This window comes from Rhinolophus ferrumequinum, chromosome 6 (assembly GCF_004115265.2).
Source record: "Rhinolophus ferrumequinum isolate MPI-CBG mRhiFer1 chromosome 6, mRhiFer1_v1.p, whole genome shotgun sequence".
Lineage (NCBI taxonomy): Eukaryota > Metazoa > Chordata > Mammalia > Chiroptera > Rhinolophidae > Rhinolophus > Rhinolophus ferrumequinum.
In genome coordinates this window covers 63,402,905-63,426,257 of record NC_046289.1, presented here as the reverse complement: position 1 = coordinate 63,426,257, position 23,353 = coordinate 63,402,905, and the positions used below count along the sequence as shown (strand labels likewise).

General features: G+C 51.1%; 1 protein-coding gene across 1 annotated transcript in view; it reads right to left on the bottom strand.

Moving 5' to 3' along the window:
* Positions 1–544: 544 nt before the first annotated feature.
* Positions 545–23,353, bottom strand: part of PLA2G4E (phospholipase A2 group IVE) — a 35,693-nt gene continuing 12,884 nt past the window's right edge. Inside the window, exons 4-20 of the mRNA XM_033106998.1 lie at positions 23,025–23,156; positions 21,987–22,027; positions 20,220–20,262; positions 19,332–19,395; positions 18,233–18,393; positions 18,049–18,135; positions 17,573–17,610; positions 15,580–15,715; positions 14,108–14,244; positions 11,623–11,845; positions 8,834–8,948; positions 8,103–8,240; positions 6,810–6,917; positions 6,036–6,239; positions 5,025–5,191; positions 3,580–3,766; positions 545–3,126 (exon numbers count right to left, since the gene is read on the bottom strand). Of these exons, the coding sequence (XP_032962889.1) occupies positions 2,825–3,126; positions 3,580–3,766; positions 5,025–5,191; positions 6,036–6,239; positions 6,810–6,917; positions 8,103–8,240; positions 8,834–8,948; positions 11,623–11,845; positions 14,108–14,244; positions 15,580–15,715; positions 17,573–17,610; positions 18,049–18,135; positions 18,233–18,393; positions 19,332–19,395; positions 20,220–20,262; positions 21,987–22,027; positions 23,025–23,156 (2,283 nt within the window). The 3' untranslated portion in view covers positions 545–2,824. The remainder of the gene's footprint in view (positions 3,127–3,579; positions 3,767–5,024; positions 5,192–6,035; positions 6,240–6,809; positions 6,918–8,102; positions 8,241–8,833; positions 8,949–11,622; positions 11,846–14,107; positions 14,245–15,579; positions 15,716–17,572; positions 17,611–18,048; positions 18,136–18,232; positions 18,394–19,331; positions 19,396–20,219; positions 20,263–21,986; positions 22,028–23,024; positions 23,157–23,353) is intronic.

The following is a 23,353-nucleotide window of genomic DNA, read 5'->3' as shown; positions in this document are numbered from 1 at the left end:
GGTCAATTGTTAATTCTTTTTATTTTCCCAGAGCCTACAACAGTGACTGGCATGTAGTGGGAAGGAAGTAAATATTTGCAAGCAGAACTGGAGTGCACTGCTGTTGGCAAGGAAGTCCTGGGGAGGGAGGTTTCAGGAAGGAGGGAGTGGTCTGCAGTGCCAAATGCCGAGAACAATCAAGTAAGATAAGGCCTAGACAGCGCCAGTGCCATTTGACTCCATGTATCTGGCAACTGGGAGGACATCGGTGACCTTGGAGAGAAGTGTTTTCATGGGGATGTAGGAGCAGAACACATTTACTGTGGGACAGGGTGGCTGGTTTCCATGGCAGTGTGGTGTGCTGGCTGCTCTCCTGAGAAGGAAAGGGGAGACAAAGGCACCCTTGGGAAGAGAGGAATTTTATTTGATTTTTTCTATTTAATCGTGTTACAGGCAGAGAGCAGGGAACCTGAGGAGGGGGCCTCCCTGACCTCCCCAGGACAAAGTGCCCTGGCCCCTCACAGAGTTGATGACATTTTGTCCTTATCCCTCATATGGCCCCTTACGAATCTCCTGCTCTGTGACATCGCCAGCATTGTTTTAGAAGAGAAATGGCCATTTGACTTCTCAAATCCACATACAAAAATATTTTCATGCCTTTTCTTACAACCCAGATCTACGTTCCTAGAAAGCAAAGGCAGCTTACTGACCACGACTGCGGGGCACCAAGTAGGTGCTCAGCTGATGCAGACTGCCCTTCCTTCCTCTAGATCAAAGCTTCCTGAAAACCATCGGAGCTTCAGACAGCATGGGTCAACGAGAGCTGCTGCTCCACTGGTTTTCACATGGCTTCATAAAAACAGAAAATCACCCCACCACAAGAAGGTGGGGACCCCTGCAGGAGGAAAGGAAGCCGCAGGAGAGAGAAGGGATGGGATGGAAACGGCCTTCTCACACCTCTGGCAGTGGCCAGACAGGAATTATGCAGGTTTTACAGCCTCAGATAATGAAAGCAGATGAGGCACTAGCATTTACCCACATGGCCATTTTATTCCGCGCTCAAATAATAAAATGGTTTCAAAAACCTCACTCTACATACTTTGAGGAATCCAAGGGAGGGCTGCCTTCACCTTACAATAAACAGGTCTTGCCACGGAGCTCGCTCTGATAATGTAAGGCGAGCCTGTTTGTTGCAGATGGAAGAAAAAGGTGCCAAAGTGGAGGCTGCTCTGGTGGAGGGGGTGAGGTGGTGTCCCAGGTGAGCGTTAGCTGGATGGGGACCAGGTTTGCAGATCCAGGAGCCCAGTTTGGGGCTCAGGGGAGCTGACTGTTCATACTTTCCAGGCTTATGGTAAAGTGTGGCACAAATCCACACCATTCAAACTGTAATATGCACAGGCATCGCCTGAGAGAGGAGCTGAGAATCTCCTCAAAATACAGATCCTGATTCAGTATGGCTGGAGTGGGGCCTGAGATTCTGTGTTTCTAACCAGTTCCCCAGCACACTTTGAGTAGTCAGGATGTAAATTGGAGACCAATTTTTCTAAACTTTTGGTACCTGTCACCATTTGTCTCCTAACAACCAAAGGACTGCTTAGGGAGGGAGCATCGTGGCCCAGAAAGGGGGGCATGTCTCCCAGGTTTGCTGGGCTTCACGCAGAGCACGTGCCTTTCTGGCCCCACTGTCCATTGGCCAGGGCGTCTCAGTAGCTCAGGTTATACATTTTTTTCAGTTACGTTCCCAGGCTGATGGGTGACCTGGATGCTTTGATTGGGCTTCCGTGTGTTCCTGGTCTTTCCCAGTAATTCATCTTGAAACCACCTCCAAGGATGGGCTTCTTCCTCAGAGCTAACTTAGTCCTCTCTGGGTAGTTCCTTCCTGGTTTCATTCTCTCAGGATGACTTTCCAAGAGCTGGGATGTGCTAGCTGGCCATGGTGTGTACATGATAAATAAGAGAAATCCCATTGAGAAATAAATAATCCCGTCTGGAAAACAGAGGGGAGGGTGACGGAGAACTGAGAAGTGCTCCTGGAGCAGGTTTGTCAGCAAGCGCCGGCCTCTTGGAGTGGGCGGCACTGGGTGGCAGTACCGACCTGATGCCCAAGTCCATTGACCTGCCCAAACATCCCCGAGCTGCATCTAAGATCTGTGTTCCACGAATGTGAGCTACAGACTTGGGCTTTGCCTGGCATTTCACTGGAGCTGGATGCTCAGATGAGGCTGCCTGGTAGGGATTTTAGGGGTCACCAGTCCTGGAGCTCTGAGCGGCTGGAGAGGGGCTGCTGAAACTGCGTCACCTGTTTGGCTTTGTTGTTGAAGAGACCAAGATGTCTCCAGTGCTCCATCTAGATCTTCTAGCATCATGCTCCCTATTAATAGCCTGACTCATAGAAATAAAAACCACAAAATATAATTGCCTACAAAAATCACAAGAATATAATTCCCTTAAAATTTAAAAAGAGTTTTTCCAGAGAACGCTGAGTGCTTCTCGGGTCCTCCTGTGCATTCCCTGAGTTCCTCTGTGCCTGGAGGCAGAGGGGAGTAGAAAGGGGAGGGCTCTGGGCGCCAGCTCTGTGTCTCAGGTTTGTGGGGAACCAGCTGCCTCTTCAGGCCGTGCTTTCATTCTCCACACTTCAGGCATGTATGGGAGCCTGTGGCTATTGGACCCCTTTCCCTATAGGGAAAGGTTTAAAAAAATTCCAGTGGGTATAAAACCCGAATCCATGCCTCGTTATTTTCCTGTGTCTCTTTCTCTCTGTCTCCCTCAACCTTTTTTAATTTTTATTTTTTGAGGGACAGCCCAGGCTAGCTTGCCTGCACCTCTTGCCAGAGAGCAGAGCTGGCTATGAGGGCTGGTCAGCTCTGATGAGGTCCCCGCCCCCAACAGTGGAAGCAGACACAGGATCGGTGAAGCTCCCCGGGAATTCGGAGGGACACTGGCTCTTCTGGAGTTTCTTCTTTTCCACGGCCTTTCGCAAGGCCTGAAGGAGCTTGTCCTTGTTATTCAGGATGTTGTATTCACAGAGATTCACCAACTTGTCGAAGGCGGCCTCTGTGTACGTCAGCTCCCTGGTGGCATAGGGAGTTTTGGCGCCATAAATGTCAACGTTGCCCTTCTCCAGCTCCTCGGGGCTTCGCTCTACACCTGGAGGGAGCAGAAGGACTTGCGATAGACTCTTATTATGTCTAGTTATAATGACTTGTGTCCTATTTCTCTGCATAGCCACCCCTGCATGCATGGGCACACACGCCTTCCTGAAGATGTGCACACTCACACATACGCACGTGTACGTACACCTCCAAGCTCCTAGGGCAGGGATACAGCTTGCCCACCTTAGGACTGCCCTAGCACCAACACCGTGCCAGGCATACAGTTGGATGTCAATAAATGACGAATGACTGGCAGAGTAGAATTTGATGCTGCAAGCTCATGGGGGCATGGGGGAATCTTTTCTTTCTTCCCAAAGCCAAGGTTGGCTCAGACTGGGGCTAAGCCAGGCTTCCCGTGAGTGCTACTAGAAGATGGCATACGTTTAAAGACCGGAGCTCTCAGTCCAAGACCAGAAGGTGGTGGGAAGTGAGCTCAGAGGCGGCTTACCTGGGGCCTTGTACTTTTGGAAGGTATCGTTGATGAGTGGGAAGAAAAGCACGATGGGGGCATCAGGTTCCTGGGAGTTCTCCATCAGGTAACATTCCTTGAGATTACTATTCCCCTCCTCTTGCAGGTCATATTTGGGGAAGGGGATGTTCTGCACGGCGCAGTACTCACAGGTTTGTTTCATGGGCTAGAGTATCACAGGAGGACATGTTTGAGATGAGGGGTAGGGGTCGGTAAGAAACACAGAGTTCTTAGATCAAGCTTCCTGATTTCCCCAGCTAACAACTCACGTCTCCAACTACTTGGCCTATTTGTGCTATTTTTAGAACAAAGCCACACCAGGACAAAGGGCCTGAGGCAGTAGGTTGGTGTGTGTCCAACTGCAAGCTCCTTCCCCAAGTAAACTGGACAGAAGGCCTTTCGATGATACTGATACGTTACCCAAGCACAGATCTGGGTAGATGTGGGTGGCAGCCTGAGGGGGACGGGAGCCGAGCCATATACAGCCATAGGGGGCAGGCTCCTGGGGCACATGCATGGGCTTTGGAACTGACAAAGTGTCACAGGGCTGGAAAGGACTCTGAAAGGGCATAAACACGATATAACAGAAAGAGCAGTGGCCTTAGAGGGTCAGAACCCCCTTAGTTCTGCCCTCTGTTCCACATTTACTAGCTGTGTGATCTTAAGCAAGCCATTTACCTTCTCTGTGCTTCAGCTCCCTCAACTACAACGTGGGAATAACAGCAGGTATGCCATCTACCGCAAAGACCTGGCGTAAGGGTCAGGTGAGATCATGTGTAGGAAAGGACGTTGTCACTCGTGTACAAACCTGGGCCATTACCATTGCTGTCATCCTTATCATCTGTCTACACTCCCCTGTTCCTGGCTGCAGGATAAGAAAGTATTAAGGTAGACCAGTTTCTTTCCCTTAAAAGGCCAGAACATTTCAAAAGTAAATAAGTAAAAATAAGTAAAAACCTCTGGTCCTGGTTCTTTAGTATAATTACATGAAGGGGTCATATTCCCTGGGACAGGAGGACAGCGTGATTATTTTGAAAATAGGACATTACAAGCTCTAGAAGTGGTATAAAACCTTGGAATTGACTGGGCTCTATTAAGGTTATTTTTTAAAACTTCCTCTTTTTTTGCAGCTGAAGAATTGCCAAATATGGCAAAAGCTCAGATACAACGATTGGAATTAGCTCAGTAAGTCCACACAAACCCTGAGCCCCACTGCGTGAGGGCCAGCTGGCAGCCCCCTGAGGTTTGGATGGCTCCCCTCATGTCATGTACTATACCAACTTGAGTTTCTCTGACGCTGGTCTTGGAGCCCATAGAGAGCACACATTCCCCATTTCCCAGTTCGTGGTGCTCATCAGTGGCTTGTCTCAGAAGAGGCAGTGCTTCTGCTCAGGGGGGAGGGGGGCTTGCTTTGCCTCACTTGCCTTTGTCTGGGACCCAGCACAATAATTGAGGTGGATGATGAGGTCGGCTTTTCTCTCTGGCCTGAGGAGGGGTGGGTAGCTGGAGTTGACGAAAAATGCGGTGTCTACTAGACACAAGTGGTTCACGGACTCTGTCAGCTGGTTCGGGAAGCCGTCAAGCACAGTGTCTGAAATCCAAGGCTTCCAATTACCATTGCACCTCAGAACCCCGATCTCAGTGGATGGTCAGAGGCACCTGGTAGGGATGGAGTACCCTGCCCTGAGCTCCTAAGCCTGGGTCTCCAGCCCCCCCACTTCTGGCCTCCTTGGGTGGGCTGACGAACACCATTTTCCTGGGGTTTTAGCAAGTCTTTTATGGGCTATGCACATAAAACCCACTATGACTCAGCCACAGGGTTTGTGGGGTATAGGGGCATAAGACTATCCTATAAATTGATGCAAACTTGGGGACCTGAGCCAGTTGCCCTTTCTGCCTCTGATGGTGAGGACAACGATTTTTAGGCCAGGCCCAAGCAATCGTTTGCAAGCTGTGGCCAAATACGATACCAAAGACAGGTAGAAAGTCAACCTTAGGGCCTTAACAGGGTGGGAAGAAGGCACTGAAGCCAGTCTAAGGCCTGGCTCTGCTACTTTCCACTTGGGTGTTCTTGAGCTGAGTCATCCCCTGCCCAACTCCAGGGGGCACCACTCACACGAAAAGGTGTCCCCAGAGCACAACTGCAGAAAGTCAGGGCCCACACTTCCCCATTTACACAGTGGGCTAACTTCTGCCTGCTGAGATCATTGTACAGATGCCGTATAGCAGTGAGCAGATTCAGTTAATTAAATATGCACACCACTCCACCCATTGTTCAAGACTCCACCCAGGAATACACCGTGGGGGTACTCTGCCACCCAACCCATGAACCATGGTCAGAGGAGTTTTCTCATTCTATCTCCTTGGTAGCCTCGACATCTACCTGTCCTTCCTCCAAACAGAGGCAGGCTTCAAGCAGCAGCCAGGGAGGGTACCTTTCCACATGGAGAACTGGCCATTCTGGAGGTAGTCGGTGTGCAGCTGCAGCCCCAACAGGAAGTTGTGGAACTCAGACACAAAGGACCGATAGGTGAGGATTTGGCGGAAAGTATTGGACAGCGTCGACGCTGGGATCACCACCGAGGTGTCCAGGACATTGGCCTTACATTTGGGGATTTCAGGAAGGAGCGGCTCATCTTCTGCAGGGGAAGAAGGGATTAGAGAGCAGGTTATAAAAGTTGGGGGCCCTGATTTCCCAGGTGGAGCCCTGCATGGTAGCCCGGAACCCAGGGGTGAGCCATTGTAAGTGCTGTTCCCATCTTCCTTGCCTGGCTTTCAAGACCCTGGAGCTGGAGCACCCAGGTGAGAGACATAGGACAGGGGTGGGGAGGGAAGATAGATAAGGAGGGGTCCCAGAGAGAACAGTCTAGATGAGCAATCTTTAACTGATGTGTTCATAGATCCCTCCCCTCTTCAGCTCTCCAGGCCTCCTCACAGCTCTGCCAAGCTGACGACACAGTGGATCCACTCCCCTGACCACACTAGAGCTGGCCCTGGGGGCGTGCCGCTGGGTCTCCGAGCAGGTGTCCACCAGCAATCACCATCCCCTCCAGGCAGGGAAGACCCTCTAGCCCTCGCTGCCTTCCCATGTTTGTGGACCACAGAGAGGATGTTGAAACACGTGGCAGGTGGACTAGTTCTCAGTTTGTGACCCACCCCTCTTCTCCACTCCCTTCCTAAGCAAGAGGGGAAGCCAGTAGGTTACCCACCAATGTCGTGCACTCTCTCCCTTGTCCACCTGTGGAAAAACTCCTCTGAGTTGTTGCAATAATCCCAGACATCAAGCAAGTTCACGGAGAAGATGCTGCTCCACAAACCTAGGGAGCAGGGCCAGCCGTGAGCAGTTCTGTCCAAGAGCCCCCAGACCCCCCAAATACTGAATGGTTCTGCCCTGGCCTTGATTCCCTCTTCAAGTCAGGCTTCTCAGGGTGTGGGACAGGCTTTGATTTCCCTCTGCCCACAGTGCAGCTCGACCCAGATGACTCATGATCCCCAGCCCTCAGCTCTTCTCCATCTTCCTCTCAGAGCCGGGAGAGAATACGAAGGCATATAAGGCCCAGTCCCAGCAGCTACTTAATGCTGACAGGTGCGGGCTTCAGGTTCAAGCCCAGATGCCGACTCTTGCACCAGTTAATACACTCGTTTAGGACGGTGCCTGGCACATGGTGAGCACTTGATAAATGTAATGCTATCTCTTATTATCATGATTTTAAAATGCAACAGATTAATAGCAATACTCACATGAAATCTTTCACATGATGTTGACCTATTTGGATCCTCTACGGTAGGTTTCACTCTTAAGCCCAATTTACAGATAAGAAAACTGTGGCTCAGAGAAGTTAGGTGATTTGGCCAACTCCACAGAGCTAACAATTGAGGAGTCACGTCCAAGTTCATTAAGTACAGAGCTCAGAACCACATGACCAATAGTGTAGGTGTTTAGAGGAAGGAGAAGCCACCGTGGGCTGGGGACTTCCGGGTGCGCTTCCCAGAAGACATGGGGCTGAGCCAGACCTTCTGGGATGGGTTGGACTGGGATAGATGGGGCTGCATATGATTAGTTTAAATAAGGGCATAACTGTGGTTGAGGCTTTAACGATGGGTCTGTTTTTTGAGGTCACCCTTTGACAGATGCAGTTCAGACTCTGCAGGGAGAACTGAACGAGTGGACATCACAATCAGACCTCTGCATTCACTGCTCCCGGCTCTGGAGGAGCAGGGAGCGTAGGTTTGGAAGCAGGGCCAGACTTCCCCAGGGACTTTGCCTTCCCTCTGTGGTACCCTCAGACCCCTTGGAACTCAGGAGCTAGGTTGGCCCCTGGAGGCAGGCATGTTGCTGCTTGGAACAAGAGGGGAGAGGGTGGGAGTTCCAGAATCTCCCATTTCACCGGGGACGATTCCTGGGAAACGAGAGCATACCTCCCTGTCATTCTCTAATTCAAAGGTGGGGCCTTGCCCAACACAGGGCAGGGTGCACCGGAGCCTCCCCAGCCAGGAGTCACCTAGCATGTAGCACATCCGCGACTCTGGGATCCTCCTCATCAGACGCCCCATGAAGAACTCGGAGCCGAAGAGCTCGGTGGGGATGAAGGCCCCATACTTCTGCATGCCCACCTCGTAGGGGGAAAACTCGCACCACTCTGCACAAGAAGCAGTAGGACAGGGTATCAGTGTCTGGCCTGGACAGCTCCGCTCTCCTTCCTCACCTAGCAAACTGGCTGGATCACGGGTTTGGGGGAGACCGGACAGCGAGGCCGCAGTTCCCCCACAGGACACATGAGGGCGCCCAAGGCCGGCCTCTGCTGGCCGAGCAAGACGCACCATTTGCAAACTGCTGGGCGTCTTTGCTCCAAACCCGATAAATGGGGACCAAAACTGACCCTGAAGCAGGGCAGGGCTCTAGAGGCCCTTCTTCTGGGCTGTTTAAGAAATATCTAGGACCATTTCCCTTCATGACCTTTGTGTCCCTGTCACACCAAACCACCACCCAGGGAAGCCAGGGGACCCTGTCCTCCCCCGCATTCTCCCATCTTCCCCCGCTCCTGCCTTCCACACCGCCCAGGTGGCAGAGAAGAGGGTAGTAAGCTTTCCTCAGCTTAACGACTGCCTTTCGATGTGAAGATTGGCAAAGGTGTGGTGGGTATGCATATGTGTGTGCTGGGGTGCTGGGTGCCTTTGCCTGCTGAAAAGGGTCCCCTCTCCCCCAACGTAAATTGCTAGGCACCAGTGTTACCTCTGAAATCCTGGTTGCTTACATCATCCTTGATATTGATGGTGAGGTAGATGGGCAGGGGGTTCTGGCCCTGGCTCAGAGCAGCACGCTGATCTGACAGTTTGCATTCATTTCTCTGTGGGGAAACAAAATGGTTAAGGAGACACAGATAAGCAGCCCCAGTGGCAGAATAAGGGCACAGTTTGGACCTCTCACAGCGTGTTTCCTGTCTCCTGAGCCCACCAGGCTGCTGTGTAGGCTCCGGCTGATACCAGCCAAGCCTGCTCTTAAAATGCACCTGTAGAAGGTACACTTGTCCTTGGACTATTCACTACTCCAGACACATGGATGGGGTGGGACTGAATCTGCAGTGTAGGGCTGTTCCTCAGAGTCCCAGGTTCTCTGTGTGTCTCAGGGACCAGAGAATGAGGAGGTAGCGGTAGGAGAGGCCACCAAACCAGAGCAGCTCCATTTTTCATATCTGCTTTGCATGTTGCATAAAATGTGTTTGGGAGTGGAAAAACAAGCTCCTTCTTTCCTTCCTCCTCCTCCTTCCTTTTTTTTTTTTTTTTTTTTAAATTTAATTGGTGAACAGTGTGTTTCTCCAGGGGACCCATCAGCTCTAAGTCGTTGTCCTTCAATCTAGTTGCAGAGGGCGCAGCTCAGCTCCAAGTCCAGTCACCCATTTTCAATCTTTAGTTTGCAGGGGGCGCAGCCCACCATCCCATGTGGGAACTGAACTGGCAACCTTGTTGTTGTTGAGAGCTCATGCTCTAACCAACTGAGCTATCTGGCCGCCCTTCTTCTTCTCCTCCTTCTTCTCTTTCCCTTCCTTCCTTCCTTCCTTCCCTCATGAAGGGCTTGGAAACCCTGGTACCACACGGCAGCCACAGCCCCTCTAAGTTCCCAGAGCACTGTGCTATATAATCAGAATGGGAGTCCTGCAGATCAGCTGGGGTCACAGGCCACCCCCCAAAGTGAATCAGCTAGTGTAGACAAGGCCAACTGAGGTCTTAGGAGCCTAGGCTCTGATCCCAGGCCGAGCAGCTGCCTGCTGGGTGACCATCCATGGTTATCCCAGTTTGTGAAGGCCACAGAACCTGTGTGAGATGGTAAACACCTGTGTGGGTAGAGAGAGTCTTGGGCCTCTCTTGAAAGGCAAACGGGGTACCTATCGTAAGTGGGCAGAGATCTGGACACCACGGAGCTGATGGTCCTGGAAGTAGTTACAAACTCATGGAAGACACAGTCCACGCTCATTGTCAAGGGGGCCCGAGGGAAAGGAGCTCCCACTTTTGGTTAGAGTGTTAGAGCAGAGGACTTTTGACATCAATCCTAGACTTCTTGGGAAGCCTGGCTCCTTGCCTACCTCAAACCCTGGGGGTAATTCTCAGACTTCTGATGTGAAAGCCTTGGTGCTTTCCACCTCATTACATGGGGCACTAACTCTTGTTAGAAATATCAACCACCACTTACTGATGTAATTCCCATTTAAGGAATAGCACAGAACAGGGCCAGAATTGAAACCCCATCATGTCTGAATCCAAAAGCCAACACCCTCAATCTCTGCCTGCCTTGCTTCATCATGAGAACAGGTTAGATGGTGGGTTATCAAGGGGTACAGCACGGGGAGGGATCCATCAAAAGCTGTGAGTGCCTCGTGTCTGAATCCGCCAGACCTAGCATAGTTCTGGGCATGCAGGAGGTACTTAATTTGTTGAAAGATTGAATGAAGAAATGAATGAATGTTGAAGATGTAGTTTAGGCCATCCTTGGTTCCTCAGATTGTCTGGGTTTTCTGGAAGAGGGGACCTACTAGAAAATAATTTGTTATCTCTCCTCCTTCTGGAAAATTCCGATTTGAAATCAGATCTCCCCAGACACCTTTGGGAGTAGGGCAGACAGCCATAGGCCTGGATAGAAACGAGATGGGAATCTCTGCTTGGGGGCCCAGCAACAGCAAAGTTAGTCCTCCCTGGGGGCTGCGCAGCTGAAAGGGCCCAGGTGTTAGCTGAACACTCACCCTGATGTCCAGGATTACAGCATCTCACGGGGATCCCATTCCTTCACCATGTCCCACATGGCTGTCACAACAGCTGTGTGCCAACACAGGCTGAGTCTCACCTTGGACGCATATTGCTCAGATCATTGGATCTCAGAGCAGGAAGGAAGCTCACTGGGCCCATCCTTTGTGTGGTGACCATGAGAATGAGCCTGGCAGACCTTTAACTCCAGGGAGTATGATTGACTAAGCGTCCTAGCTGCTGTGTTCTGAAATCCATGCGGAGGCCACAGTTCCCATGGGTGTCCGAGCCCAGTGCCTGAGTGGGGCAGGGATGCTGAGGCAGGCCCGTTCTGGGGAGCGTCAGATGACTCTGATGGCCACCTTGGCTGGAGGACTCTCTAAGGCTTTGCTGAACCTTCTAGACCACAAAGTAGTCTAGGATGCTTCTACCCAGACTATCTTCCCTTTCTCCTCCACTTGGGGTCACACTTGCATCACAGTCTGATGGCTCTCCAGCCTTTCCAGCTCCCTCCTCATTTTCTCTCACAGGTGTCTTGGCACGGCTCTGAGGACACACTGCCTCTGCAGGGTTGCATCTAAGCCACCCCAACATCTTTCTTCATCACACATTTGGGCACCTCAAACCTTGCCTTTTACAGCTCAGGGATACATCTGCAGCTCAGGGATACATCAGGGATACATCTAACTCTCTCCTGGTATGAGGTAAGTCCAGATACTCCGACAAAGAAAGAGGGGTGAACATCAGCCAGGGCGGAGTGCAGCCCAGGAGAAGCCGGGCACCTACCTCGTCTCCCAGGCAGGCCTCGATCAGCAGGCCCCAGAAGTCTGTAAAGTTGACCTTATAGCCTTCCTGACTGCGCTGCCGAAGCTCCTCCCGGTGTTTGAGGAGCTGGTCTGGGTGCAGGGTGGGCAACTTGTCCTTGACCACATGCCTCCGGGCCTCAAGGATGGCAGGCTGCAGGTTTTTAGAGGACCACTCAGGGTCCCGGTACAAGGTAGCCATGGTCCTGGAGAGAGACAGGCATGGCTGATAGAGCTGAGCCAGCCCTGGTCCAATCAACCCTGGGCACTGGCAGGAGAGAAGGAGGGCAGCTCATGGGAAACCTGTCAGGAGAGGAGCCTGGAGGAAAGGGGGTCAACAGTATTACTCATAGTCACAATTGCTACCATTTCTTGACTGCCTGCTGTGGGCCAGGCATAGCATATTGCTTAAGAGTGAGGGTTCTGGACCCAGATCTTCCTGGGTTCAAAACCAGACTCTGCTACTCATTAGCTGTGTGATCTCGGGCACGATATCTACCTACTTTTCACCCCAGTTTCCCTACGTGTAGAAAAGGGAGGGTTATGATAATTGTACCTACCTCACAGAGCTACTGTGAAGATTACATGAATTAATGTAATGTCAAGTGGTTAGAATAGTACTTGGCACACAGTAAGTGCTGGGCTGTGGAATGATGGAGCCAACATTTGAACCCAGGCTTGGCTGATGCCACATCCTGGACTGTTTCCATTTTGGCACATGAATTCCCGTAATTATGATGCTGGCTAAAGATTTATTTCCCATGCTTCTTACATGTGGGCAGTGGGGAGGAGTGAAACAAAGATGGAGCTCCCCCTGGCCCTGGGTCTTTGCCACTGGCTGCCTCTTCTTGGCCTGGACCCAGCTTTTCTGTTTATGTCAGGACAGCACCTGGGACCCCCCACCCGCCACCGGGGACCTTGCCCGACGCTGCACAGTTTTCTAAACAGTGGCCTCTTCCTTCACAGGATTAATTTCTGGTCTGTGGAGGCAGGGGTAGGGCAGGAGATTTATTCAACCAAACACCCTGCTCTCCATAGGTTCACTCAGTTACAAATAATTGGTTTTCAAAGAATCCTTCCGAGTGCTTTCCCAGGCTAGGTGCCCGTCTGCCACCGCACACCCGCCCTAGATGCAGGTTATCTCCTTAACCTACTACTCCTGGGCAGCCGTTTAAAAGGCAGATTAAGAACGTGGGCCCTGGACTCAGACAGCCTAGGTTCAAAGCCCAGCTCTACCACTCATTAGCTGAGTGACCCTGAAGAATTCCTTTGTTTCTCCAGTTATAAAATGAGCAGAATGACATCTCTGTCATAGTTTTCTTGTGAAGAAGAAATGAGATGATTCATCAGAAGCCCTCACCCGGTGCTTGGAGCAGTGGCAATGCTGATAACGGTCAGCTATTCTTCCTAGATCCCATATGAGCTGAAGCCTCAGGCCCCCTGATGCACCATGAGCCCTTGGTTTTCCTAGGGACAGTTCACGTCCACTCACCCAAATGAAAGTCAGCCAGAGCGCCTCCAGGATGAGGGCCACAGCTTGGGACCTGGAGAGCTCAGAGGTCCACCAATCCCAGACAGAATAAGACACAGCCTGGCTGAGAGAGAGGCCCTGGGTGTCATGGGACCTCGGCCACCCTAGACCAGGGCTGCATCATGACTTTGGTGGCCGCTTCCACCATAAAAACATTAAAAATTTTGTTGTATGACAATCGTATAAAGACAAATATAGTAATATTATTTATAAAAACATTTTCTTCGACCTAGAAGTTAATTGTTTTTCCTTCTCATCTGAAAAGAAATGCACATGTTTTTGTGGGCCCCCCAGCACTGTGGCTCCTGTGGCATGACAGACAGGAGCTAAGAAGGCCCACCGCACACTGGCCTCACCTAGGGGGAGCCAGCTCACTCTCCTTGCTCACCAGCAGAGCGAGGAGGTGGGAGCCCGAGGAAGCCTACAGGCCAGAAGGAGTGGGCAGGGGTGGGTGCTGAGGTGGCGTGTGGGCAGCCAGCGCAGCGGGGCCAGCTCCGCCCACCCTAGGTGACTTGGCATAGTCTGAGAGAGGGCAGCTGTGTCTCCCCTGCAGGACAGGGTTAGTGGCAGCAGTAGTTCACTCATAGTTGGCCATCATGCTCCCGTGTCCCTGCACAGCCCCAGGGAAATAGGAGTGTCAGTAATAACCAACGTGTATGATGTATACAGTGTCTCTCCGGTACCCAGTTTGGGGAGAGCCTCTCCAACAACCGTATGAGGTTGGTGCTGTTATTATCCCCACTTTACAGATACAGAAACTGAGACTCAGAGAAGTTGAGCTGCATGCCCAAGGTCACACAGCTGGAAGTGATAGAGCTGCCCAAGGTTCATGAGTCAGTCTAACTTGGGGTGGGGGAAGAGCTTCACCAGAGACCCCAGGCCAGCCCATTTGCTGCTTGCTCTGGGCTCCACCGGACAGTGGCCCCCAGCTCCTTACCAAGTGGCCCCTGACAGTCCCGTGATGTAGCTGGCACAGTTCAGGAGATTCAGCTCCTGCAGCCCCAGCAGGTGGCCATACATGGCAGTCATGGATCTCGTTCCACCTCCAGTGGACATGATGGCTATGAGCGGTACCTGGGGGCGCAGAGAGGCAGACTGTTGGGGCATTGCTGGTAGGAAAGACTTGGCATGACAGACAGGAGCTAAGAAGGAAAAGTAGAGGAGGGAGAGCTGGCTACACAAAACAGAGAGTGAGGCACTGAGTGACTTTAAATTGCCTGTCACACAGTGGCGGGCTACCCAGTAGGTCTAGAATTAGACCTTAGCCCCAAACCCAGAAGTTGCCATCAGTAAAGGGCTCTGAAGCCTTACACAGCCTTGGTAAATCAGAAAGCCATGGCTGGAAGATTCTTAGCACTGTTAATTTAGCCCTCAGTCAACACATGATCAAACGGGGGTCCAGGCAGCTGGGTGACTGGCTCAAGAACCCAGCTAGTGTGTGATTCTTTGATGGCTGCAAATTGGTATCTTCTGCAGAGGGATTTGATGTGAGGACACCAGGCCTGGTACATGGTACGTGCCCAATATATACCATAAATATGTGTAAGAGCAGGAGGAAGTGAATTTTTGATGTAGGAAGGAGCAGGGTTGTCACCTGTGGGTTGACATAGCTTTAAGATGCCCTTAGTGTGTTTCCCTAAAGATGGGAGGAGGGGGCTTTTTGCTGAGACTTACTCTAACCGTTTTCATTTGAGTGGGGATCCTCCTGTTGGCTAAAGCCCCAGCACAGTCCTCTCAGGCACAAGGGCTCCGTCCATACCTGTGGTCGGCTTCAGGAGGCGGACACTCAGAGCGCTGCCCTGCTGCCCAGGGGGCATGGGCCACAGTCCACACAATGGAGGTGACAGAGGGCTCCGACAAAGTCACCACTGGCTGCTCGCTGGAAAGAAGCTGGCCCTGCGAGTGGAAGTTGCTTCTCTCCAGCTTCTACCTGCTGTTCTTTTCCCTTCCTTCCTTCCTTCCTTCCTTCCTTCCTTCCTTCCTTCCTTCCTTCCTTCCTTCCTTCCTTCCTTTCTTTCCTCCCCTCCCTCCCTCCCTCCTTTCCTTCCTTCCTTCCTTCCTTCCTTCCTTCCTTCCTTCCTTCCTTCCTTCCTTCCTTCCTTCCTTCCTTTCTTTCTCTCTCTCTCTTTCTTTCTCTCTCTCTGTGTACTCGGGGGAAGGGAGAATTGAAGAATGAAGGTCCTAGGGCCTTTAGGGTAGACATGTGGGTCCCCTTTTGAACACACAACTGAATCACATCTAACACAGCTCTCAGCCGGAACTTTAACACTAAGAGCAATCAGGAAAGGCAGTGCTGAGGCTGCCCTGGGGCAGGGCAGGGCTGCGGGCAGCTGGCAGGGCAGGGTGTTGGAAGGACGAGCTTAGCTCAGAGCAGGCACTGAGCCAAGTGGCTGGCCTCCGCTCACCCACCTCGTCCATCTGCAGATCCTCCTCCAGCTGCAAGACCTGCTTCAGGGCCTCAGCTACCACCACCTTCCGCTTTTGCAGGAACTCCAGCTCTTCCTGGCACAGGTTGTAGCCCAGCCGCACATCCAATGTCTGGGGGCTGTGGGGACAGCGGACATTCGCTGAGTGGGCCTGTAGACTCTGCCTCCACGGAGAAGATGAGGCTTTAGGATCTCTGTTCTCTCATCTGTAAAATGGGGCTAATCGTGCTTAACTCACAGCACTGTCTTCAGGACTTAATGAGATAACAAATATGAAGGCCCCAAAGCCTTAGCTGGTGCATTATAAGCAGGTACTTGACAAAATTAGGGACTCATTGAGCCCTCTGCCTCCTCAGCAAGATCCATAAAGGCTTCCCCCGAGCACCCTCTATAGACCGAAGTCAGACATGGGTGAAAAGGGGCCCTGAAATAGTTCTGGCCAATTCCTTTGGACAAGGCTTTACAGTAAGGACTTTTCTGGGCTGGATAAATACAGCCCTATTCTTGTGGAGCTCACACTCTTCTTTAAGCTCTTCCTGTTCCCAGAATAATCATCATCCTGTGTGCTTGTGCCGTTGACAAAAGCCCTTCACAACCCTGATCTCACCATGTCATCCGCAGGTCTGTCAGCAGGTGGGGCAGGAGCTGCTGCAGCATGACCCGCACTTGCTCTCTTTTTATCACATCCCTGCCCTAAACAAGTCCAGGCTCCTGGCCTGGCATCCCAGACCTTACGTGATCTGTTCAACCTCACCTCCCAGTACTCCTGGAAGGGCCCATTGACTCAGAGCCCAGGAGCATTTCCGGTTCTGAGCCTTTGAATAGGTCCTTACCTTCCCTGGAAGGTTCCTCCCCCTGCCCACCTACACCTCTTGCACCCTCCAAGCCCCACCTCCTCAGTGACTCCAGGTAATAGACCTTGATAATTTCTGACCTGAGTTAGTAAGTGCTCTGACTCACTAACAAGGTCCCCTCTCCTTGATGGCAGGATCTGGGAATCCTTCCATCACATTTCCTCCATGTCTAGCAAGGGCCTGCAGACACAGCTGTGAGGAAATAACTCTTTCCTTGACCTTAACAAGGAATGGGTACTAGAACAATAATAACATTAGTAGATAATTGCTGAGCATCCCACTTGCCAAACAGATCAGTGATTCTTCACGTGTTACCTATCTCACTGGATCCACAAAGCAATGAATGATGGTCAGTATTTGTGGCATTGCTTCAATTTACAGATGAGAAAAGCTCAGACTTAGAGAGGGTAAGTAACTTTTCCAAGGGCAGAGAGCCAATCAAATTGTAAATGCAAATTATGATCACTTAAGTTTTGATTTTTGACAAGAATTCCTAGATACTTCAACGGAGAAAGAATAATCTGTTCCACAAATAATGCTGGGACAACTGGATATCCACATGCAAAAGAATGAAGTTGGGCCCCTTTTTTTACCCTATATATAAAAATTAACTCAAAATCAATCACAGACCTAAATGTAAGAGTTTAAATCACGAAACTTTTAGAAGAAAACATAGGAATAAATCTTCATGACTTTGGATTAGGCAATGGTTTCTTAAATATGACACTAAAAGTACAAAGAAAAACGAAGAAATATAGATACATTAGAATTCACCAAAATTTAAGGCATCTGTGCTTCAAAGGACACCATCAAGAATGTGAAGACAATCCCCAGTAGAGAAGAAAATATTTGCAAATCATATATCTGACAAGGGTATTGTATTCAGAATATAGAAAGAACTCTTACAATGTAAAATAGAAGGCAAATAACCGACTTTAAAAATGGGGAAAGGATTTGAAGACATTTATCCAAAGAAGATACACAAAAGACCAATAAACCCATGAGAAGATGCTCCACACCATTAGCCAGCGGGGAGATGCAAATCAAAACCACACTGAAACACCACTTCCTACCCCCTAGGATGAATAAATCAGAGGGATGGACACAAAGAGGGTACTTTACCAGGGTGTAGACTTCATGTGTAATTCACAGTTCTCTCCCTGGGGTGCAAAAGATGAACAGCTTGTCAGGGATGACAATTCAGAGCCAAGTGATCCCAACCAAAGAAGTACAGACACACCACCATGGCCGCCCCCTGATTTGACTCAGCACGCATATGTACCCACACGTATGCTCACATGCACACAGGCCAGCATGCACACACACACACACGCACGCACGCAAACACACGCACATGCTCCATTGCCACTCCCTCCTCTGGAATGGTCCTCCCCGCCATTCTCAACTTGGCCTCCACACATTCTCCTGGGCTCCACACCGCAGCTCAGCATCTCCTACCCCACAAGACTCCTCTATCCTGCCTGAGAGACCCCATGAGTCGTCTTCCTCCATGAGCCCCCCAGGATGTCCCCTTCTCCCTGCCACAGGAGCACCAAGCTAAGCTGCTCAGGGGACCCTTCCCAGACCCAGGCCCTCACCACAGGCAGGGTCACCGTCTGGCCGTCCGGGAGGCAATCGAGGGGCTGGCAGACAGCGCTGTTCTTGTGCTTGCCACAGCAGCAAAGCTGGAAGGATGGGTGGTTCTGTGAGTGGGGGTGAGGGGCTCCTCTGGCAGCCCGCCTGCCCCAGGCCCCCATGCCATCCCCCTATGCAGCCTTGTACCCCACAGCTCCATTGGCTTCTGGGCACCTCCCCGTGCATCTTGGACTGAAAATACTTGGGGTAGTGAAAACAGGCAGGGTTTGGGTGACAGGGATCCGGGTGTTGTGAGACGCGCTGCGTATGCTCGAAGGATTCTGTCACTGTCACCAGGAGGTCCTTCCCTGGAAGAGGAGACAAGAGAGCTGAGACCCCAGAAAGCCTCTCACTCACCCTACCCCATCTTGGCCCAGTAATAAATATAGCTGGAGGTACCTAGGACTGGGGTTTAGAATCACCTGGGGCACTGGTTAAAACTCCCCAGGGTCTCATTCTTTAGGGCAGGGCCGGCCCAGGAATCTGCATTTTAACATGGTTTGTATATGATGCTGACAAATGGGGTCTCCAGCAAGCCCTCTGAGATGCTGAGTCCTCTGGACTAGTCCTCCCACGTCCTGCTTCTCCAGAAGGTGCCCTGAAGTCACCTGCTACTGCACTGAAAGCAGCTCTCACCAACCAAATCTTCTGTTTGGGTGTAGGGGCCTCTTCCCCACACCTTCCCCCATGTCTGTGGGGCCATGCTGCTCCCCAATCTCGGGACAGGGCTGGGAGTCCTTGCATGGGGTGGAGTGGGGAGCAGGAGAGTCTCATGTTTGTGGATCTCTTAGGTCCCTGCCAGCTACCAAACGCTAGGACTCTGTGAATTATAATCTGCCTAGAGGAAGGGAGCAGCTGGCGGGGCCCTGGGCACTGTCGGTGCCTGGCCACCCCGCTGCTGACCGCTGCACCAGATCAAGGGAACCCCTGGTGTGGCAGGGGTGCAGTGCAGACCAGCATGGGCAGCACTGTGCCACTGACCTCTGACCCAGGGCGCTTATCAGGCCTGGGAAGCTCCGAGGGTCATGTGGGTGCCTGGAAGGACATGTCCCTCATGAAGGGGACATGGGGTGTGGAGACAGGGGTCCACAACCCCTGAGGAGGAGGTGATCCTGAGGCATCTCCGCTAAGCTCCTGGTTCCCCGCCTGAGCCCAGGGCAGCCCTGCAGAAGCTAATTCTGCTTCTGGCAGGCTGGGAAGCAGCACTGCCCTCCCGGCAGCAAGAAGAGGCAGGCAAAGGACACACCTTTCCCACTCTTCCTCTGCCTTCTGGATTCTGCATGAACCTCCAGGTAGGAGACTTGTCGAGCCTGCAACAAAGAAGAGAGTGACATTCTGAGCAGAAGCCATACCCTGCTCTGCCAGGCCTAAGAGGGGAAATAAAGACCTAGAGGATAAATTCAGCATTGGTTGGCCTGGGGAAGCCTGAGTGTGCCGACCACATTTTCTGAACCTAATCAAGGCCTGTCATCTTATTCAGACATCAGATTTTCTAAAAATCTAGGCTGTACAGTCACCATTTACCAGGGGTCATGTCCTCAGCTGCAGGTCGGGGGTGGAACCTGAGGGAACCTACCTCTCTGAGCTTTCAAACTGAATAACTTCTAATGAGAAAGCCTTCTAAAGAAACAGAGGCAGGTCAAATTCCTTCATCACAAACTGCAAAAGATGAATTTTTGAGGGGAGAGGTCTTGAATCTTTGGGTTTAGATGAATCTAATTTAAATGTCTGTACCAACAGCTGAATTATGAAAATCTTTTTAATACTGAACCTGTGCTTGTAGAGAGGTTGGGGTTGGGGGACAGTGGGACCCAGATTGATTCCGGGAGAAGCTGCCTCCTAGTGGGTACTTTCATTGGGAAGTTCCCAAGAGGAGGGGTCATCATGGTGGACTGTGGGATGCTGGGCTGGAGTGATTGATGTCCCAGCTATTAATACCTCCTCCCCAGGAGCTGAAGCCCAGCTGTTGCCCCACCCCTGCCTGTGCCCCCTTTGGCTGGCTTCAGTTAGTTTGACTTCTAATGGACCCTGGGACAGGGTCCAAGCTGGGCCTGGTCTCTCCCACAGTCTGTTCCCCTGAGAACAGCAACCACATATGGCCTCTGGAGCTACCGGAACCTGGAAGGACAATTACCACCAGCACGCCATTGGTGATGAGGGTCTCAGGTGGAGAGGGACTGAAAGACAAAATGAGAACTCCTGGTCAGTTATATCATTCTGGACCGATTTCTCACAAAGGAGACAAAAAGCCTAAGTAGGGTCCATAAGGAGATAGCAGAGCTTTATTGGTCCTCATGAAAAATATTGGCTTAAGAAACCTCATATTTGTAGATGGTCAAGGAGAAAACGGGCATACATTTTAAATAGAATGTCCAGGAAAAAAATAGGCCTTTAGATTAGATTATAAGGAGTAGAAGAAGAGATCCCCCCCTTTTTCTCCTTAAAGGATAACTGTTCTTTATGCTCAACTAGATGAAACTGCATAGAGTTATGAGAATAAGCAGGTTGCAAGAAAAGGCCGGGACGCTATCTAGAGCAGATAGAAATAGTGCTGGTAGTGAAACTGACCCATTCTCCGTTCTGTGCTTTATTTAATTATGCATTTAGCAAACAGTTCTGACCCAGGCAGAGAGGGCCGGTGAACAGGAAACGTCCTTGTGTTATAAAGCCCAGAATACAGACTTCCCAGGTTACACAAAGCAGTCCACTTAAGCCCAAGATGACTGCGTCTCCAGGTCAACTCTTATTACCAATTTTGAGATATTCATTTTGCAAGCCACTTCCTAACTCAGCCAAAGATTCTCCTCCCACCACCTAAAATTCCTGTTAAATCAAGACCTGAAGGAGAGAGCCCAGATTTTCTTCAGTGTAGGACAAAGTTGATTTTGTCAATCAGCTGTTGATGGCAAATGAGGCACCTAACATACAGTCATTCCTCACTTAATGTTGTTGATAGGTTCTTGGAATTGTGGTGAAATGATGTATTATGAAACCAATTTCACCACAGGTTAATTGATATAACCAAGAGTTATGTTCCGATGGCATCTTATCAAGGTACAATGAAACGATGTTGAACAAAATGACATTTTTCCAAGGACCTGCTGTGGTTCCAAGAGCACCTAGGCAGGACTCTCCAAGGGGAACGTGACAAGCCCTCTTGTTCTAGCTCATTCTTCTTGTCCTCCCTGACCACAGCTGATCGTAAGTCCAGGGGACTCAGCCCCACCAGGGGAAGAGGGGAGCAGCCGGCTGTCCCATCACAAGGGGCACTGCCATCCTGGGGCTGGTTTGTTCGCCTGGGCAGGGGCCCTGCTGCCCTCCCCCATTGCCCCTTCCCTTCCTCCCTCTTCTCTTTGCCCTCTTCCAGCTCTGTGACCCAATTGCACTTGAGTCCCCAATATAGTCAGAACTCTAGGACCCTGGGTCATTTTCCTAGTTGAACATGATGGGAAATAACCCCATGTGTTGGGTCAGAGCCTCCCCTCAACTTGGTTCCAGAGTTTACTGCCGATGGGGAGAGGGCACAGCCTCTGCTCTGGGCCAGGGTTTGGGGGAGTTTGTTCTAACAGTTCCAGCCTGGCCTCTACAAGTCCCTGTCACTAAGATGGCAGGAATTCGTCCCAGAGGCCACTCTCAGGAATATAGGGGAGTTGAGTTTGGCCAGAATATTAGATCTTTCAAGCAATACTGATGTCAGTAGAACGGGATGAGTAGGGGTGGTGCCCAGGCACCTGCAGTATTTAGAAGCTCCCAGTGATTCTGATGCACAGTGAGGAGTCTGAGGTGAGCGCCAGGGGAGAGAGCGGAAGAGGCAAAGACAGCAAAAGGGTGGACCAGGCTCTGAAATGCTACTTGGGGGTCAGGACCCTGGGGGAGCCATTGGGTGTTGGGGTCTACTCACCTCTCCTCCAGCAGGAACTCTACCTCCAGCTCTTCCATGCCCTGCAGGGGGAGGAAATGAGGGCAGCCTTGAGCTGTCAGTTGCCCCAGGAGCCTCCGTGCACCTGCCCCAACCTTCCCATGAAGCTGTCCTGCTGACGTGGAGTGGAGACCGCTGTTCCTGGCTCTTGTTGTTCCCTCTACCTCCCTCTGTCCCCAAGTCTTTGACATTAGAGACATCACTGACCCCCCAGGGGAGGGTCAGGGTGTGGAGCTGACCCCAAGCCCCAGTATGCAAACCCCTTTGTCCCAGAACATTTCTTTTTCATCTTTTACCCTCGAGACTCTACTTCAATTGCTCTCCTGCCTTCCCAAAGGGCTCAGTGCCGGGGCAAAGGAGAGCTGAGATATTGCCCCCAGAAAGTTCAACTCTGAAGGGTTGGGGCCTCTTCCCTCACCTGTTCCTTCCCACCTCTTACTGTGTAACTTCAGGCAAGTCGTTACTCACAGGACCTTAATTTCCCTCCTGAAATAGAAGCCAGGTGAGGACAGGGATGCTCACGCCCCGTTATGTCCCCAGCGCCGGGAACAGTGCCTTGCCCATCGTAGGCCTTCAAGTATTTGTTTAATGATTGAATCTATAACCTCTCAGTCCTTTCCAGCTCTGACTTTCTCGGATTTGCAGATTTGCCCGCCTTTACTCTCTTATGTTCTCTGTCTCCTGGGACCATCCCAGCAGCAGGCCGCTGAGGGAAGGAAAGGAGGAAAGGGAAGCTACACTTAGTGCATCTCCACTTTGTACCATGAACAGTGCTAGGTGCCTTAATCATGGTTTCCCATTTAGGTCTCACAACAACCCCGTGTGGTAGGTACTCTTATCATCATTCTATAAAAGAGGAAACAGAACTCAGAGGAATTAAATAATTTCCACGAGGTCACAATAGCACTGGGCTGTGAACCAGCAGTGTTATCTTTCCCCAACTTGGCTATTAAGCATCATGGGAATGACCAGATGCTCCTTATGAGGCACAAGGCTGAGGGGCTGGGCAGCTGCTCCCACCTCTGGGTTGAGTGGGAACTTCATATGGGTTCTCTTTCGGAAGCAGAGCTTGGTGAGGTCATAGAGAATTGTCAAGAGATGGTCATCTTGTGTCAATGTGTCTTCATCGCAGACGCTTAGCTCGAGCACGTTCTAGGGGAGAAGGCAGGTCTGGTTACCATTACTGATTGACCCATTGATCTGTTCCTAGTCCCAGCCAGGAGGTGTGTCTGAGGGACAGGGGCTAGAACAAAGATCCCTGTTCAGATGTGAGGGATATTTGTAGGGAAAGGAATGAAGGGAGGAAAGTATCTACTCAGTCCTTTCCAACTCTCTGAAGCCTCCCTACA